General features: G+C 43.1%; 1 protein-coding gene across 3 annotated transcripts in view; it reads left to right on the forward strand.

Moving 5' to 3' along the window:
• GLB1 (galactosidase beta 1) overlaps positions 1-20,298 on the forward strand; it is a 69,713-nt gene that overhangs the window by 16,965 nt on the left and 32,450 nt on the right. For all 3 annotated transcript variants that reach the window (XM_084620621.1, XM_084620619.1, XM_084620620.1), the window contains exons 2-6: positions 6,714-6,883; positions 13,384-13,534; positions 13,920-13,980; positions 14,555-14,649; positions 19,929-20,109. In XM_084620621.1, the coding sequence (XP_084476747.1) occupies positions 6,852-6,883; positions 13,384-13,534; positions 13,920-13,980; positions 14,555-14,649; positions 19,929-20,109 (520 nt within the window). In that variant the 5' untranslated portion in view covers positions 6,714-6,851. The remainder of the gene's footprint in view (positions 1-6,713; positions 6,884-13,383; positions 13,535-13,919; positions 13,981-14,554; positions 14,650-19,928; positions 20,110-20,298) is intronic.

Consider the following 20,298-nt stretch of genomic DNA (forward strand, 5'->3'; position numbering starts at 1 on the left):
TAGTGCCAGTCGCTCGGTGCCCTATACTCCTACTTAGGGAACAGGGACCAAAATTATATAGCTTTATACGACAGAATGTCCCCCGCCCCTGACAGGCCACTATGGCTGGGATTGGAGAGTGGTGCTGTGCAGAGGTGCTCCACAGCCGAAGGGCCAATAAGCATGTATTTTAAAAATGTTTATGGAGAATAAGGGAAGGGAGTTTTGAAACTTATCTTTCCCTTTCCCTTGTATCTGTAAATCCAGTGGTACATCTGTCTGTTTTTATCAGCACCTTCTAGGGTGGTGGTCTTGAGGAGTTCCCCCTCCACACCTGCAGAACGCGTGATCCTGATGAGGAGGAAAAAGAAGAGGACTGGGGAAGACATATTCTGCAAGATCCTGCCAGCCAGTGCTGCATCGGACCACAAACAAAGGGCTTGGAGGGCTCATACAACCAACAACATGGAGAAAGACAGAGAGGACAGGAAAAAGGCCCAGGAGTCTAAGCAGGATAAGGAGTGGGAAATGCGCTAGGACATAACTGATCTTCTCAGGCAGCAGACTCAAATGCTGCTGGTTGTCCTACAGGTCCCAAAATCTTGGATTCTCCATCCTTTGCACTATTTGGAGAACTCCATGGTTACTGTTCCCTACACCCCACAATGTATCATGGTGCGGATCATTGCCTCTATCTTTCCACACGGGGGAGGAGGGAGGTGGGGCAGCAAAGGAAACAATAGCTTCACATACACTGACCTATGAGAACCATGACTGGTATGCATGTTTCCACAATGGACTACATTTGTGCATTCAAATGGACATAAAATTAAAAAGGAAGTAAGCCTTTGTTTTCACCTCGTTATGTTACACATTTGTATTGCATTGCTTGTGGGGATTTTTTGTACATACTTTTGTTATGTTTTTCCCACTTAATAAATGTTTGTTTTTGGGAGAATCAAATGATCTTTATTAGTTCGCAACAAATATTGCAGAATGCATAGCGGTACTCAAAGCAAACAGTCCTTGTAATTGTACAGCAAGCACCATAGAATTCACAACTTCAGGAAAACACCCAGTCATATTTATAACTATACAGCAAGCACTACACAGTTCTGAGCAGCACCTAAGATTCGAGGCCCAGAGAACGCTATATCACAGAACACCACTGTGACTGATTGCTAAAGGGCTCTTTCAAAGCCACCCTCACTCCATAGTGCCATGTTGAGCTCTTGTAATAGCCCTTGAATCTGGCTGTTCAAATTCGGCATGTAGCTGATCCCCGTCTGTCCTCCACCCTAGCAGCAGCTAATTCCCCTTTGTCTCACAGCTATTATGCCAGACACAACAGACAGCAGTAACCATTGGGATGTTTTTCTCACTGAGATCCTATCTAGTGAGTAAACACAGCCAGCATTCCTTCAATCTACCAAAAGCACCTTGAACTGTTGTTCTCCGTCTGCTGAGCTGGTAGTTGAATCTTACCTTAGTGCTGTCCGGGTGGCCTGTGTACGGCTTCATGAGCCAGGGGATCAAGGGGAAGGCTGGGTCCTCCAGGATCGCTCTTGGCATTTCTGTATTGCCAATGGTAATCTGCTGATTGTGAAAGGAAGTCCCTGCTTGCATTTTTCAGAATAGTCCTGTGGTTCTCAAAGATATGAGCATCATGCCCCTTCCGTGACCAGCCCACGCTGTCAGTGAAGCTCTCCCCAGTGATCCACTTGTGTAACCATAGAAAAGTAGCCCTTTCTGTTGATGTACTCTGGCAAGCTGGTGCTGCCAAAGTAGGCATGTGTGTGCTGTCTTTGGCCCCACTGCAGTTTGAATTCCCCATTGCTGCAAATACATCGGCTGAGTCTTGCACATTGCCAGGAGTCCCTGCATAGCAGGACGTGATGCAACTGTGCAGGGCCATGAATGACAACTGTGTATTTCCCAACTCTAAAAACTATTTCCCACTGACCTGCAGAAATCCAGCACTGCAAGCTTTTAGAGCGCATTCGCTACTCAATTCTCCACTGTCAATTCAGCACTCATTCTGGTGTCCAGACGCTGGGGGGCTGGGGCAAGCTTGCCACACAGATCCAGGAATGTGGCCTGGAATTCTGCAGTCATCCCAGATTTGCATTATGATGCAATCCCACCAATCAGTGCTTGACTCTCAGGCCCAGAAGTGGCACTCCACCCTCTGAAGCTTCTCCATGACTGCCGCCAACAAGCTTCAATTGTTTTTCGCTCTGTCCCTTGGCAAACTGTCCTCAAAGCCATCCTCATGTCTGTGGTGGTTGTGGTACCTCTTGCAGATCTGCAAATACAGGAGAACCATGCGTCCTGTATTTGCAGCCTTCATGAGAATAGCGCAGAGCTCTTCAGGCTCCATGCTTCTGTCAGAGATGGCAGACACCAATAAGTGCCGTGGGGGTTTGTGGGACTTAAAAAAAAAAAAGGGGGGGGGTGCTGAAAATTAGAGCATAGGGATGGCATTATGGAATAATGCATTTTGGAAACTTGACCCCTAGCTTCCAGAGAGCCCTGAGTGAGTCATTTCCATCCCACAACATATTGTGAAAATTTCCCCAAAGGCATTGCACTGGATAGCAGTGTTTGTCACACTGAAATATTTACCTATAGTGCACTGCACTTTACATCAACACAAGCACTACTGGTGGGTAAGCGCAGCAGCAACACAAGCAACAAAATGTGCTCCTGCCCCAGCGATACACAAACTTCAGTGGTTGTACATCAAGGTAACTTTCATCAACCACAGTTTGTAGTGTAGGCATGGCCTCGTTCTGAAGTGCTGCCCGGATGTTTTTCCTCAAGTTCATTTTAGATTTTCCTTATTTGCACTCTTTTATCCTACAGCACCTCACTACATCCTCCCCCACCCTTGGAATTTTGCACTCATCACATTTCCCACTCCCTAAGTGGTACTCTTGAACTGTGTGTGTTTGCCTCTCAATCTTTCCCTTTAGCATTCTGAGAGTTCTTGTTGCTCCTCTGAGCTCCTTCCACTTCATCTTTGTTGCTCAGTTGCACTTCAGCTCATCTACTACATGGAGTTGTTCCTGATTAACTGTGAAAGTGGTTAAAACTAAATGGGAACAAAGCACTCTAATTCCATTTGTGGGCACTCTTTTTTCTGGAGTGATTTAGGAAGAGTGATTTAGGAAGAGCTATTGCACTGTAAATTCACACCCTACCTTAATCCCCGTTAATTGTAAGTGTGGCTAGGCTCTTTTTTCTTTCTAGTAATATTGTGTCCTGCACTGAACATACTCCAGGCGCTGTCATACCAGAGCCATGTTAATTGTTACCTTTTTGGTCTGTGACATGTTGTTTGTGTAGACAGCCTGAAAGCGCATTGCCTCCTTTTGCTGTCATGTTGCATTGCAAATACACATTTAATTAGCTGTTCATTATTATCCCACCCACTGTCTAGCCTGTGGACTCCTGGAAGGTTGGTTGGCTTTTAAATAGTGACATGCAGGGATCCCAAAGTACCCGCCTGCACCCACAACAATGGGATCCTAGAACTGGCCCAGTCCCTAGGTTTCTTTCTCTAGTGCTCCCATCACCATAGTCTCTCAGCAGCTCTGTTTCCAGGTTACTCCTGCCCATTGAATGTACATATTTGACTCATTCCCTTCCTTCCCCTCCCCAGTGTACTAGATTTCATTTGATGCTCTCTCTCTCTTCCCTCCCCAGCCCCCCAAAACCCTTTTCCTTCTTATTTCCTTCACTTCCTGCTACAGTCTTCTCTCAAAATAGACTTTTAGGATTTTTTTATTTAGGTAATATGGTCCCTTATTTCCTGATAGCCGCAGTAGAGAATTTTAAAACACAAACTACACTTAAAAAGAAATTGGTACTGCTCTTGATTGGAGAGAGTTTGCTTGTTGGAGAACTCTAGAGCCAAATGCCAACAGGGAGAAGACAGCAGTAACTTTTGAGAAGCCTGCAAAGGTTAAGAATCCATCAGATATCCACACCAAATGCACTTTAGTTCCCACAGATGTCAGCCATGATATTGACACTGTTTTTGTGAAGTTCTCTGGCAACTGCCCTGTTTTGCAGCATGGGGAAAACCTTAGTACATGCCTACCTGCACCAGACCCTTGTTCTGCCTCCTGCTGAGGTGCTGGCTGCACTTCCCCACATCTTTTCTTTTATGGATTCCTTGTCTGTGGCCACACAAAGTCATGGGACCACCACATTCACCTCCTGGCATTGGCCGGGATGGCCATCTATGTCTGGGAGTGGATGCTCAGTGGGGAGGTTTTCTGTTGCTGTGGGGCCTATTTCTGTTCCCTAATTGTCTCTCACGTCTGGGCAGAATTCCACTATCTCCTTTGTGGAGCAGTTCGTGGTGTTTAGGGTTCACTACTTGGTGCCCCCATCCAGTATCCTTTTTTTAATCTCTCCTCTCTCCCCCCTCCCCCCACCAGCTTTCCTGATCTACCATTTATTGTTCCACTGAATCTGTTTTCTGTGGTCTGTGGCCCCTCCCTCAGTTGAGGGTGTGAGCATTTTGTCCTATGATGACTTAGGCCCATCCTTCCAGAATTAAAGTAGGCCATTGCCTTTCAGCTGCATTAAATTCACTCAATTTAAAAGGTCTGTTTCAACTGGACAAGTATGCTGCTTATTTGTCCATTTTGTGTTTTGACGATTTCTGACCTACTACCTGATGCTACATGAAGATCATATTTTGTGTTTGTGTGCGTGCATGTGTGCAGAAATGTAGAAAGGGTCATGCTTGAAGGTGAATGACCTAAAAACAATACCCTCATGCAAGGAAACTGGTTGAAAGAAGGAAATAGGCGTACGTGGGAACAGGAAAGCGTCTGTCTAGTGGTTAAAGTGGCACTGTTAACTCAAAAGTAATATGTTGTAAACAAATATCTGTATCTTGGGGCTAACAGCTTAGACTATTAAAAGTGAAAATTATAAAAATCCAGTTCATTGGTCAGTTTGTTATCCTCTGCTTAGAGAATGGAAATAAACTCAGTATCATTTTTATGTGCGCAGTCAGTTTCTCTTTCAGGTTCTCAGTGTTGCAGGGTTTCAGACACTCTGGGGAGGCAAAGTAAAGGGGTTGATAGCCTTAAAAATATTTTTAATTGATTCCGCCCCCCCCCCCTCAAAAATACAAAATTTAAAATGCAGTGTCTCTTTACAAGCACAGAAGTAGGATTGTAGAACAATCTGGATTCTGTTCCTGGCTCTGCCAATGACTTCCTGTGTAATCAGTTTTTGCCAAGTCACTTAAGGTCAGATTCTAGTACCCTTTCTGAAGCTGGGTAGCACTTCACTAAAGTCAGTGGAAGCCCTTGAGGAGTGAACCTATATTTATGGAGTTAAGGTATCAGAATCTGTCCCTTAACTCTGCTCTAGTTTTTCTGTCTGCTAGATGGAGCTATTACCATACAAGGGTGTGATAAGGCTAAGCTCACTGCTTGTAATTGCTTCGAGATCCTCAGGTGAAAGGGGCTACAGAAGTACCCAATATTACATGGAGTGCTAGTGGAAATGTATTAGTAATTGTATAATGTAGGGGTTTGGTTGCAATATACATTGCTTTGTCTTTCTAATTTCATAGATAATATATCTTATTTGGCAGAAATTTGCTGTCTTTTTTTGGCTGTGTGTCTGAACAACTCTCCTTCCATCACCTCTCCTGAAAATTGATTAAATTGTTTAATATAGAGACTAATAGAAATTTAAGAGCATGGGCAACTGAACAGCCCCCGACCTATTAGAAACTAAGCTCTTAAACCCTTCAGATAACATATTCTTGCACATGGAGTTTGTGACATGTCTGTGTCAGTACTCGGGGTGGTTGTGCCTTTTAGTTTTCAATGTGAAATTTAGCAGGTGAAGGGTCATTGCAATTTGTTTCCTTTCCAAAGTGTGAATGAATTGATCAGTGACTCGATGTGTTGAACGAGTCTTTAGAAGTCTCTGAATCAGTTCAGGTTCCTTGATCCTGACTCTTACTGTCCTGTACCTTGTGCAGTCCGGTAGACCTGTGCAAAGTGATGCTACCAGCACAGAGTGGTGATGCTTTACGTTTGCTTCATGCAAATGAAAGACTATCCAAGGTGTAAGGCAGTAGTGGAGAACCAAACCACTTCAATGCAGCATTAAATATTGCCATCACTGCTTGGCCTACATGTCTGCTATGGTTCCTTTGATCATGCTTAGCTCAGCTCATTTGGCATGTGCTGGAAGCAAATCTTGGGAGCTTCATATTAAAATTCTGTTGCCAACTGGAAGAGAGGGGTGGGATGGTTTGTCAGCCTCTGAAGCAGTCCCTTGAAATAGTACTGACCACTGAAAGGTCTTAAAATCGTGTCCTACTGAAGAGCAACATCTTGCCTTTTTGAAGTGGATCAAATTGCACCAAATGGGGCGAGTAGTCCAAAAATGCCCCCCAGAAATGGAGACCCAGGAGTGACCATTCCCCCCCCCCCCCCCCGATCTCTGCAGAACATGTGCCCTAACAGGCTGAGTCCACTAGGTGAAAGTGGATTTTTTTTTTTTTTTTTTTTAGCAAAGGTGGGGTGGACAGGATCTTGTATTGTCAATATGCTATCCCTGCAGGTCATGCTTCAGAACATTCCAGAGACCTAGAGTACTGAAGAGTTTAATAAGCAGGATGTTTTAACAGAAAACTATTGTCCTTTTCATGGAGGTTGAAGCTCACACCTGGTAATCTTCTTGATACACAGAATGCACCCCAGAGGAGTTTTGGGATCGATTATGACAACAACTATTTCCTCAAGGATGGGAAACCATTCCGCTACATCTCGGGCAGCATTCATTACTCCCGTGTGCCCCGGTACTATTGGAAAGACCGTCTGGTGAAGATGAAGATGGCGGGGCTTGATGCTATTCAAACGTAAGTAATTATTGACTTTTGGGAGCAGTCTTAAACTAGAACAATGAGGGAGTGGTAGGTAAGCTAAGTGTACAAGGCAACCTCTTTTAGATTATAGCTGACAACACCCTAGAGAAATATGGAGCTGAGCTGAGCTGACAAATGCTCCACTTCAAACTCTGTGTTTTGAGATATGGGTGCAGGCCTTCTGTAGGCTGAATTTTAATTTTTGTTTAACTCAAATATGAGCAATGTTGATCTGGAAAGGAGTAGTTGGAAGCTACATACATTTGTTTCTTATTCCATAATTCTTGTCTGTCCTACCTCGCTAATATTGCCTCCATTGTAGGTCAGGCAAGGTCACAGAACATAACAGGCCCGGGGAACGGGGCTAAGACTTGTGTGAATCCTCAACAAGGGAAGAGGTGTTGTGGAGCGATTTATGGCATTAGGTTAAATCCACTTGAGACTTGCTTAGTTTTGGGGATCATTTGTACCTAGAACTCAAGGATTGTGAGCCCCCTGCAAACTGAAACAAAGTTATATAGCACTCTACTTCTAATCTACAAAGCTTTTTATTATTTGGATCCTGTATCTTAAACTGCTTCTCTCCTTGTATTACAACTTGGCAGTTGAGATAAATTATGACACTCTAGCAGACAGCCAACAGATATGTTCATGAGCAGGCATGGTTTGCTCAGTGGGGAGTGCCTGCATATCTGGAACTTACTCCCTCTCATCTGAGTCCGATAGTTTGTTGACACTGCACAGCTTGTCTGTTTTCTAAGGAGCCCTCTGAGGGGGATGGGTGAATGAGTGTAGGTGAGTGGATGAAAAAAGAGAGGATTTGTTTGATGGTTCCGGACTGTCTTGTTGGGGAGGTTGAGTCCATCTTTATTTTGTGAGTTACAAAAACATGCTTGTGCTTCCAGAGCCGTTGGACTACTACTCTTTTATTAATCTAAGCCAATAGCCAATGACTCCTGTCACGCAAAAAAAGAGGGATTAGTAGAGAAGTTGCTGGGTGGCTCCTGGAGATGTTGCTTCAAGGTGTACGAATAGTTACTTTTAAATTTGGTTCTAAACTGCAATAACAGTAATCTCAAATTGTTAAATTAATCTATACAATGTCAACAGTTGGTCTGATTGCTCTTCTTTTCCTCTGTTTCCTAATCTTGACTACCAACCTAGGTGTAGTGCTATGCACTGTCTCTACAGTTCATGATCTCCAGAGTTTCTTATATGTTCCCCTTTGATTCTCTCTCACTTTTCTGCTCTGTTTCTTTCCTTTAAACCTTTTTGTTTCTTTCCTGTTCTTTCAAATGCTTTCTCTTTCCTGTTCCTTTGAGATCCTTTATCTTCTTTCTATTATTCTGTACAATAGGTCATTGGTTTTTCTGGTGGCTCTTCCTTTGTGTGATGGACTGGCAGATGGGTGGCTCCTTCATACCTCTCCTCATAGACTTTAAGGTCAGAAGGGACCATTATGATCATCTAGTCTGACCTCCTGCACAACGCAGGCCACAGGATCTCACCCACCCACTCCTGCAATAAACCTCTCACCTATGTCTGAGCTATTGAAGTCCTCAAATCATGGTCCTCAATAAGGATAAGTGCAGGGTCCTGCACTTAGGATGGAAGAACCCAATGCACAGCTACAGACTAGGGACCGAATGGCTAGGCAGCAGTTCTGCGGAAAAGGACCTAGGGGTGACAGTGGACGAGAAGCTGGATATGAGTCAGCAGTGTGCCCTTGTTGCCAAGAAGGCCAATGGCATTTTGGGATGTATAAGTAGGGGCATAGCGAGCAGATCGAGGGACGTGATCGTTCCCCTCTATTCGACATTGGTGAGGCCTCATCTGGAGTACTGTGTCCAGTTTTGGGCCCCACACTTCAAGAAGGATGTGGATAAATTGGAGAGAGTCCAGCGAAGGGCAACAAAAATGATTAGGGGACTGGAACACATGAGTTATGAGGAGAGGCTGAGGGAGCTGGGATTGTTTAGCCTGCAGAAGAGAAGAATGAGGGGGGATTTGATAGCTGCTTTCAACTACCTGAAAGGGGGTTCCAAAGAGGATGGCTCTAGACTGTTCTCAATGGTAGCAGATGACAGAACGAGGAGTAATGGTCTCAAGTTGCAGTGGGGGAGGTTTAGATTGGATATTAGGAAAAACTTTTTCACTAAGAGGGTGGTGAAACACTGGAATGCGTTACCTAGGGAGGTGGTAGAATCTCCTTCCTTAGAGGTTTTTAAGGTCAGGCTTGACAAAGCCCTGGCTGGGATGATTTAACTGGGAATTGGTCCTGCTTTGAGCAGGGGGTTGGACTAGATGACCTTCTGGGGTCCCTTCCAACCCTGACATTCCATGATTCTATGGTTTAAAGACTTCAAGGTGCAGAGAATCCTCCAGCAAGTGACAAATGCCCCACGCTGCGGAGGAAGGTGAAAAACCCCCCAGGGCCTCTGCCAATCTGCCCTGGAGGAAAATTCCTTCCCAACCCCAAATATGGCGATCAGCTGAACCCTGAGCATGTGGGCAAGACTCACCAGCCAGATACCCAAGAAAGAATTCTCTGTAGTAACTCAGCTCCCACCCCACCATTGGGCCTATTTACCACTAATAGTCCAAGATCGATTAATCCTCATGCTGTGTCCTGGCAAAATTATTGCATTTTTATCCTGCCATTTTCTCTTTCGTCCGTGTTCTTTTTCCCTACTTATCTTTTTAAAATTTCTCTGCATGTTGGTTTTTTTCGCTGCTTTCTTGTTTTGTGCCTCCCATCCCTCCCTTTTCCCTCACTTAGCAAAAGGTACACAGGATGTTTGGAGTGCTAGTGTCCATTGGTGGCTCTATGAGGCATATGCTCTTAAAGAAAGGGAAGTAGGGCTGCAGAGGTATTGTCTGAGTATGTAGCGGTTGCTGCTAGTTCAGGGATGACTGATAGGTACCTTCTTAAAGTACTTTTCTTACCTGTGCCGCAGGACCACGTTTACAGTGGGATGTGGGGTCACACACAGGTGCTGACTTCTGTTTTTGCCTGTGGGTGCTCCTCTCCGCTCCCTCTGCTCCCTTCCCCCGGTGCGAGTGCAGGCCTCAGAGCGAAGAGGCCGAGCAGAAAAAGAGGTTGGCGGGGCCATGGTCCGGGCTCTGTAGCCCACGAAATATTAATCCAGCTCTGCAGATGCTGAGTACCCCCTGAAGCACCCATGGAGTTGGTGCGTAAGGGGGTCACATAATTTTACTGCTCTTTTCCATATGCTTTCCTTGGACTAGCCTCAGGTGGGTGGGGCTGCTGCCTTTTAGGTTGGAGGATGTCTGCAGTAAGTCCCAGGAACTCTGTTGCCGTTGTCTGTGTGTGTGTGTGTGAGTGTCTGTGTGTTTGTGTGTTTATATATACAATCAATCAGAAACTTTGCAGTTAGCCAGGCAAGCAGATTTTGATTAACGGGACTTGGTGGTAACTTTTCACACTGACCAAGGAAAACTTGGATATGGCTTCTGTGGGTTTTTAGTTAATGGGAGGGTGGGGAGGAAGATTGAGTGGATTTCTTTTTTTCTCCACTAATAAAACTTGGCTAAGATGAGTAAACTTCAAACAGATTTTACAAACTGTCCCCCTGTGAAAATTAGTGCTTAGTTCTAGTTTTACCATTAAGTAAGTACTTTACTGATTTAGTTAACAATGTAGACTGTGTGGAGAATTATTTTTATGGAAGCTCAAATTCTAAGGGATGTAGCTGTCCTCAAGGAACTCCTTGCACGCCCAGCAGAGCTTCCATGTTTCATGGGAGGAATGGCTGCAGCTTGATTCTTGGAACTTCAATATTCCATGGAGATTGCAATTGCAGCTTGACATTGATCCCATAAATTACAATAGGTGCTAGATGTGCTTGTTTTAGCTTTAGGCCAGGGGACTTGGCTGGTCCTGGCTACAGAGCAACTCCTAATGCAGCTCACCAGGGAAGAGGAAACTGAATCCTTGTGCTGTGTGGTTCCTCATGAATCCCTTTCAGTGAAAGTAAAGCAGACCTTCCCTTCTTCTCATTCCTTTCTGCCTCCCTTCAGAAATGGCCAGCCAATCCTTGCTTTCCATCTTGACCATGACTATGCAGGTTAGCTGTCTGAGGCTCTCAGAGAAGAGAGAGAGTTTAGTAAGCCGCTAGTGTACCTCCAACCTGTAAACAATGACAACAGGACATAAGAGAGCACCTGATTCTGCAAGTAGATTGGTCCTGTAGTTAAGGTTTTAAATCTCCATGATAAAATTTCAAAAATGCTTCCAAAATAACTGATTAAAGTTGGATGCTATAATCCTGGTGATATTTCAAAATGTAATGGTGTCTGAAGGGGTGAGAGGGTAGGGAGAGTTGAAGTATAGATTAGTAACACTATAGTCAAAGGTTTAAAAAGGTCCAGTTTAATTGATATTAACTTAAACTGACTATTTCAGACTCTGTAGTGTGATGACTGGTGTGCCATAGAGAACTGCCTAGCCACATGTGCCCATTGTCTTTGTTTCCGGCTGTATTCAAAGACAGCTAAAAATAAATACTTTCCTGACATTGCCTTTCTGTGTAAACTGTTGGTGTAGTTGCCAAAGGGTTGTTAGATGATCGTGAACTGGAGAGAAGATAGCATGTGTATTCATGCATTGGAGAAATATTGGTCCATAAGACAATCTCTCTTACAGTGTTGTTTGCACTATAAAAAACAGGAGTTTGAAAATCCCTGGCTGAGACTACAGGTGATTTTTCTGAAGATGCAGTTAAGTAACTAACCACTAGATGGAGCCAGATATTTACAACACAGGATAAAAGAAAAGGAGGACTTGTGGCACCTTAGAGACTAACTAATTTATTTGAGCATGAGCTTTCGTGAGCTACAGCTCACTTCATCGGATGCAAGGAAACACAGGATAAATTAGTAGCAAAAAGGCTTCTTTGAAGAACCAATGGATACTGTTGGCTGCTCTGAATTTATATGACGGATGTTTGAACATTATAGTCTGTTTTTTTGGGTTTTGTTTAAATTTTGTTAGCTGGTGGGCAGATACATTTATACCTTTTGGAAACTCTTTCTCCAAGAAACAGCTGCCTCTAGGAACCTAAAGTTTCAGTACTTTTTTTTTTTTTAAATGTAGATATTAGTTCTTAAAATAATTCCAGGAGTTTTGTAAAAACCCTTGTAGCCTTTTAAGGGCTTTAATGTTGCTCTGTTGGTTTTTAAAGTGACTACCCCACTTTGTAGGCAACTGGAAGAGAGAACATAGAACAGATATTATGTGGCTGGTTCAGCAACCTGGGATGTGCTACTGTTCTCCACTTCAAAAAGCATATAGTCTAAGCGACAGCAAAGTGTTTTAATGTAGAAAGCAAAAGAACCCTTTTCAGCAGTAGTAGTGACCTTGTAAACGATGAAAAAAACACTGATTCATCATGATAGTGGTGGTGGTGTATGTGTTCTTTCAGTGGCTTTCACTTGTGGAATGGTGGATGTGTTTTAAAAGGAAGGGTGTAACTTTTTATTTATTTATTGTAATTGTCAGCTTTAATGATCCTATCTTAAATGGAAGCAGTCAGCTTGTACCTCACTTGCCTTTAAAATCCAGGCAAGAAAACAAAACTGACATTGAACGTGTTTCCATTCATATTCAAATCCTTGGCTATAGAAGAGCCAGGTAATAAGGATATTGGAAACATTATAGATAGGTTGGGAAGGCAATTAAAATTACTTTGCAAAGCTGAAAGGATGGAGCTCGGCTGCACAGAAAATTGGGCAGATTCCTCCCTTGTGTTACAAATCTGAGAATTTCTGTATCCGAACACAAGACAGTGTCTGTTATAGCATCTGGACACCTGTGAATAACTGCTTTAATTAAAATGCTTGAAATTGTTGAAGATTTTGATATTTTGTAGGTAGCATGTAACTTTTAAATACATACATTTATGTAATCCACGCATGTACTGGTTCTTGTTTTTCCTCTATCGACAAAAGGTATTATTGGCACTGCATTGTTCTCTTGTCTTGTTTTAAAAAACATAAAATCTCTTTTAAACTTTTAAAAAAAAATCCTAGAAGTGCTGTGTGAGAGGCTTTCTGCTTGACTACCTACCACTTCTGTTTCACAATGACTTTTCAGAGTTATGAAGCAAGATAACGAAGCACAACTAATTATTTTTGCCTTTAATATGTTTTTATGACATTGATGCTGTTAGAAAGGAAGAGTGTATGGAAAAAATACATGACTACAAGAAAAAATAGAGACATCTGTTTCCCGTCTAAGTGTCTGATCATACTTGGTGCTAATCTTAGCACCTTCAGCTTCTAGAAGTGCCTTACAGGAGCTAGGTCCTAAATTCATTTTGTATTCCATTAGTTTGGAAGTAAATGCACCTCAACTTTACAGTTCTGTAAAGATGTAAATAGTTTGTTTCCTTGGAATTAGATTAAGTCATTATTTGGAGTTCCTTTTTCATTCTAGTCTAAGTCACTTCTTATGGATGGTGTTTTCTTCACAGGTATGTGCCATGGAACTATCATGAATTCAAACCAGGAGTATATAACTTCTATGGTGACAGAGATATAAAATATTTCCTGGAGCTAGCTAATGAGATTGGCTTGTTGGTAATACTAAGAGCTGGACCTTATATCTGCGCAGAATGGGATATGGTAAATTTGTATTTAAACTTTCTAATTTCTAGGCAGAATTAACATCTGATCTCTGTCTAATGTAAGTGTCCTCCCATTTATGGGGGGAAGTAAGGGGGGTACAGTAGTAAAAGGATTCCCTACCGCTGAACATATGGCACAAGGCAGGATTCTTCATCTAGAATACTAAAAGTTGTGGGTTCAAGTCCTGCTTAAGTGACTTCCCTTAGCCTCAAGCGCATTGGTCCTTAAATTGTGATAATTTTTTAATATGATCTTGGGTACTATAGGTCCCCAATGACTAGTACTTAATTGGTAATATCTATATAGTTCTGGGATAGCTGGTTAAACTTATCCTTCTAATTCATGAAAATGGTAATTGAAATGGTTTGCTTTCCCTTCATAGGGGGGTCTTCCAGCATGGTTATTAAAGAAAGAATCTATTGTTCTCCGATCTTCTGATTTAGGTAAGGAGCTCAAAAGGATTTATAAAAATGTTTCAAGGACAAGCAGACTTGGTGGCCAGACTCTCGGGTCAGGCTGTATTTTCAAGAATGGTATTGTGTTACTGTTTCTACTAAAAGTTTGGGAATAACAAATGTGAATGCTCTCTGAATAAGGTTTTCTTACTCCTTTTGCACTGTGCATAAATATATGGACAGAATAAGGTTGGAACAGGGTGGAAAACAGCAAGACTACTTGTGTAAGGATTTGCAGGGCTGGACCCTTAAATTGTAAAGGATAATGTTCTTGAAGGTAACTGTATATTTTTCTGTTGTGTGGGGACATTACCACCTGTTTTAGATTGTACTATATTGGAATGATTTGGGTGTGGTCTTTGAAGCCACTTGACTTCCCTACATACCGAGAGGCTGAAGTTATGAGCAAGTACAGAATGTCATCAATTCATTTTTTGTTGCTCTTATACACATTGTGCATACCCAGTGTACTGGTTACAAAAATATCCCATTTGTAGTTTGTTTTTGTTTTTAAAGTGGATAAACTCTGGTCTGCCCACAACTTTCTCTTTGTATATTCCAGATTACCTGGAAGCTGTAGACCGATGGATGGGCGTCTTGTTACCCAAAATGAAGCCTCATCTCTATCAGAATGGAGGGCCAGTTATTATGGTGCAGGTAATCCATTTCAAAAATCAAACAGGAACACTAACTATGTGAATGTAGAAGGCCTTTTGGTCACCATTATTGAATTATTAACAGTGCTTCCACAGGTATGTTTCCAGTAATGTACATGGGTGCTCTTTAAAATTTAAATCATATTTGCTCTCCATGATAACTGGAATTAAAATTAGTTTAAACTATATCACAAACAAAAGGGTCTGGTGGTGGTGTGAGGTACCTGGAGATAATATTCAATTTTAGTATGTTATCCTTGCATCTCCAACATTTTAACAAGTGCAGCTTTGAGTTTCAGCTTTTAGTCCTTAGTGTAGATGTCTCTTTACCACTTGGAAAGAGACTGTGCGTGAGGCTGAGGTGAGCATGGCTACTCACACAAGTGATGTATTACTAGCCAACCTGCTTGCCTGTATTGTTGATACATAGCTCATGTTGAAGCAGCTCAGCTGAAGCCAGCACTTCCTGAGACTCAGGGACTCTTGAATCCAACAAATTTCTTAACATCTCTTCTGCTTCCCCCTCTCCTTGTTCCCCTTTTCCTTACTACATACAGAATCACCTGCAGGGCTTCCCTGCAACTCCCCACTGAGAGTATGAAATGCTGGCTCCATTGAAGTCACTGGGAGTTTTGCTGTTCACATCAGTGGACCCAAGATTTCACCCCAGGTCTTTTTCCCCTGAGGCCTGTTGGAGATTTTCTTGCCAAATCTTCTGTGCACTTGCAATCCCTTTATCTTAAGTCACTGTGCAAAGCTGGATTAGTCATGTTATCACCATTCTACAGGTTGGGTAGATGAGGCCCAGAGAATGAGTAGCAGAGTACGAGTAGAACCTAAATCTCCCAGCTTTGTGATCAGTCCACTTTAATGGGTTTGTTTGTTTGTTTCTTTCTCCTCATCTTGTAGTATCTACAACTTTGCTAAGTGCTTCACAGAGAAGACTAAACCACAGCTGCCCTTCCCTTCCCTCTTCCTTTGCCTCCTGCCACCCTCCCATCACGTATTCCCTTGCTTCCTCCCATCCCGCCCTGCATGACTTTGTCATTGTTTGCAAGAATTGGCAGTCCCTGTTTAGAACAGGAGTCAAGAGTACAGCAAGCCTGCCTCAGGGCATGTCTACGCTTACCTCCGGAGCAGTCTATCCACTGGGGGTCGATTTATTGCTTCTAGTGAAGACGCGATAAATCGACCGCAGAGCGCTCTCCTGTCGACTCCAATACTCCACCGGAGCAAGAAGTGTAGGCGGAGTCAACAGGGGAGCGTCAGCAGTCAACCTACCGCAGTGAAGACACCACAGTAAGTAGACCTAAGTATGCTGACTTCAGCTACCTTATTCACGTAGCTGACATTGCGTAACTTAGATTGATACCACCCTCCCCCCACAAAGCGTAGACCAGGCCTTAGAGTGCTGTGGTAAAGCCATGTGGGGAGACAGGTATAGGATAATCCCCCACAATGCTGGGTTCTAACCAGTGCCATCTGTTTTAGTAGCCCCGGCACCACAAGTTACTCAAAAAAAGAGGCTGAAAGCTACACCGTGACACAGTTCAGTGCTTTTTATTGCCATTAAATGGAACATTCTCTTTACTTAGCTTGCTAAAGGTCTAGAGCAGCAGTTCTCCACCCACAGGCCGCATGCGGCCCAATGAGCACACAGCTGCGGCCCAGCTCAGCTGTGTGCTAAAGGTTGCAGGCTCCGGGCTCTCGGCTGACTTGCCGCGGTGCCCTGGCTGCCCTGCCACGCAGTGGGCTCCAGACTCCCAGCAGGGTCTGGGGCCTGGGCAGCTGGCTGCCACATGCTGGGGCTTGGGGTCTGGGCAGCCAGCTGCTGCCCGGTCCCACACAGTGGGGGGGGGTCAGAGTCCCCATGCAGAAGGGTGCAAGGTCACGGTCCCTGCCCTATGCCCAGCTCTCCACACCTGGCCCCACTCTGTGGCGGGGTCTCTGGGTGGAGTGTGCTGGGCATAGGGGTTTGTGTGTGTGGGGCGGGGGTTAGGAGGGGGACACCGTGGTTCTCAACCTGCAGCCCAGCTAATACTTTCTGTGCCACATCTGCATCCCACAATGATAGATAGGTTGAGAACCACGGCTCTAGAGTATCTAGCCTGACAAGACCTGCTGTAGCTAGGAATGAAAGAAGAATAAAATACCTTAAATATTTGGCCCTGGTGCTTCCATTGGTTATTACACTGAACAGATTAAGCATTAAGGTTCAGATTTTGAAAGAAGGTTTCAAAGACTCACTTTCAGGGTGGATTGACTTAAATCAGCAATTTAAATCATGATTTAGCTCACCCAGTGGAAAACCTCGATTTAAATCATCCAATTGAATCAATTTTTCAATTTGTACTTCAGTTATTTTCTAAAGAAAGGTGCATTTTCATTGGTTGATATAACATAAAACATGTTGATTTACAACTAAATTTGGTCCATCTTTTTGCTACCTAGGTGGGTACACTATAACTCTATATATTTATTTATGCAGTTATGTAGCTTAACATTTTCAGATTCTTATTAACTGTACAGTTTTAGTATGTTAGAAAATAGTGAATGATAATTAACTTTTTGCTCATGATTTGTGTTAAGCCGCATTAGGGTGGAAACTGGAATTTAATTAAGGATGCAAAACAGCACATAACATTTATTTTTATTAATCAAAACAACCTTTAGGTGGTTTGGATATATAAACTTCACTTCTCAAAACAGGTTTCACATTTACAACTAAATTATGTTTAATTTACCCTTAACATATTTTGTATTATATTCAGACTTAATTTTAAACAGGTTTATTTTTAAAAATATGGAAACATGGAAACTCTGCTCCCACCCCCCCGACCCCCACTGGCTTCAGAACTCCTCCAGAGCTCTGTTGTGCAGAGGTTTGTACTCCAAGTTGTCCAAGTGTTAGACCTGCAGCAGGAGTCTCCCTACGAGATAGGGGAGCAGGCAGATAATAGATACAGTGTTGGTATATAATCCACAAATACTCTTTATTGCTTACAAAATAAATTACTCACTCCACATTCATAACCCAAGCAGACTACACCAGAGTCTGAAGATCAGAATTGAAGTCCTGATGGCCAGTCGACGTTCAGTCTGATCACAAGATGCGGGGAGCCAGCATTACCACACCTTAATCTAAACAGGGCTCTGGATCCATGAATGACTCCAAATTGCAAGTGTATCGAACATCATTTATAATCCACTCGGTCACGTCATCAGTTTTGTTGGCAATTTCAAAGAAACGGTTCTGGGCAAATTGCCAAAACCCAAGATGTTTAGAAACAGTCCCAGGCCCAAGATGTTCTTCTTTGGTTAGTTCTGCTTTACAACTGCAGCGGATACATTGCAACAGATGCATTGTCATGGCAATACCCCCAGTATTTCCTTATCTGGTATTTCTCCATCTTTCTCATTGTAAAGTTATTTTTCACAAACAGCTCTTGACCACCTAAAACCTCAGATTCTTGCTTTGGTTGTCAACATGCAGCTCACATCAAGCATACTTCATCTACAATAGGCCTATAACATATTACATGGATATATGGATTATGTATATATATATATATCCCAACATTTGGTAACAAAAATTCAAATCAAACTGTTATAAAGAGTTGTTTTTATAAAAAAGGTGTAAAAGGGTGACAAAAATACTGAGTCAGACTAAACAAAAAAGTCTAATACCACCACCCAAGGACTGTGTTAATATCATGATTGGTAAACAAGAGGCGAATGGAACCAGAAATGAATTAACTAAAACTGGTTAGGCCTAATTGGTGAACAAAATCATGAGGGGATGGGTTACTCCACCGTTTACTCCCTTTTGGAGTGCTTAAAAAGAGACTTTGGGGAGGCTCAAATAGGCTAGAAGATGGGTTGACTGAAAGGAGCGAGCTTTGTTATCATGACTGCCAACCCCACCATCTCCAGGGACCCTGGAATGTGCCATGACGCTGTTAGACCTTCACCGTCCTGATTCTGAGAGAGGTCCTGACTAGACCAGGCCAGAGAGGGGGACCCAGATGACATCACCACCTCTGGCTAAATCCCTAACGCTACCTGGCACTAGGAATTTTGGTTTCTGCTGTCACTGCGCTCTATGTGTCCTTTTCCTTCCCCACCTTATTTCTTCTTTTCCCTATCTCTCTCCCTTTGCCTTCTGTGAGTTTGGCTTAGCCAAACAAGACAGCATCTCTTGCAGCAATGCTGTGAGCTTTTTCCCAGTAAGGCAACCAAAAGCAATGCCTTAAACAACCCACTGCTGGTACAAGTTTTCCAGATCTTGGAGTGACTATGTGCTGTGCCTGTGTTTCTCCAGTAGTGAGGTTGCAAGTGAAAATCAGCACCAGAGACAGAAGTTGCATTTTCTATCTTTGCTGTTCCTTTCACTCCCATTTTGCATGTGTGCCTTGTTTTGTCTTTACGAAAACAGGATTGGACTTCAGCAACAGCAGTAATAACAACAGCTGCAGCTCATCTCAACAAGCTTCTCTTTTCCTCAAAAAGAATAGTTGATACCATCTAAAAACTGGCAAATGGGTTTTTTCCCCTATAAAAGCTCTGTACAGGGAATAAGGGATATTGTAAAGTATTAAGTAAGGCTTTAATTTGGACATTTCAAATGCTATTACTTTTTTTTCCTTTCCAGTATCTTTAATACTGAAGATTTTTAATATTGGTGTATTTGCCACAGAACTAAGCAGGCCGAGATCTCTGTACTTGAACCCCCGAACCATATTTAACTCTCTAGTGTTGTGCAGTGACAGGATCGTGTTAACTTCTTTGACTCTCTAGGCCCATTTATTCCATCAAAATTAATACAACATCTCCCATCCCCATGTTAGCAGAACTACAATAGAGCTTTGTCTGTTGTACTTGGGGCACACCGTTTACGAGTGAGATAGTGCTTAAGCTAACATTGTTGAAGCCAGCATTAACTGAGGCAGGGCATTCTTGTGGAACTAGGAGGCTGATGCTTTGGAATACAACCCCTCTCCAGATAGGGGTGGAGCTCCTGCAAGAGAGGCTTCTGGGAGGTGAGAAGAATGATGCTGTCGGTGTGGCATCTTCTCCCCACATCCCATGCATCTTCTCTGGACTTTCTGTTGGGCTTTCATTGTCTCTCTGCAAGGAGGAGGCAATCCAGGTTAGGCTTTTATGGTGTCATGTTGAGTGGCTTTTTCCATTTTCAATACGAAAAGTCTTCTCCCTGTGATGGGTGCAGGCCTGGTTATCAGATGTCAGCTTTGCTGCTGATCTATTATTTTTATTGCATAGGTTGAAAATGAATATGGAAGCTACTTTGCCTGTGATTATGATTACCTTCGTTACCTTCAGAAGCTCTTCCATCACCATCTTGGAGATGAGGTGGTACTGTTTACAACAGATGGGGCAAGCAAATATTACTTGAGATGTGGAGCTCTGCAGGGTCTTTATGCAACGGTGGACTTTGCACCAGGTTAGTGGCAGCGGTTCTGTAGCAAGATAACCAGGCCAATGTTTGTTTGCTTGTAGCAAAGTTGATGGTCTCCCTGACTCCTGGGTTTAAGTGGTGATCTACATATTGCCATTTGATATATTCTTAAACACATAGAAGGAACCAGCTGGTGCTATTCACTAGGTAGTCACCTCTGGGACTATCAGTGGC

The sequence above is a fragment of the Lepidochelys olivacea genome, assembly GCF_965140295.1.
Source record: "Lepidochelys olivacea isolate rLepOli2 genome assembly, chromosome: 2".
NCBI classification, from domain to species: Eukaryota; Metazoa; Chordata; order Testudines; family Cheloniidae; genus Lepidochelys; species Lepidochelys olivacea.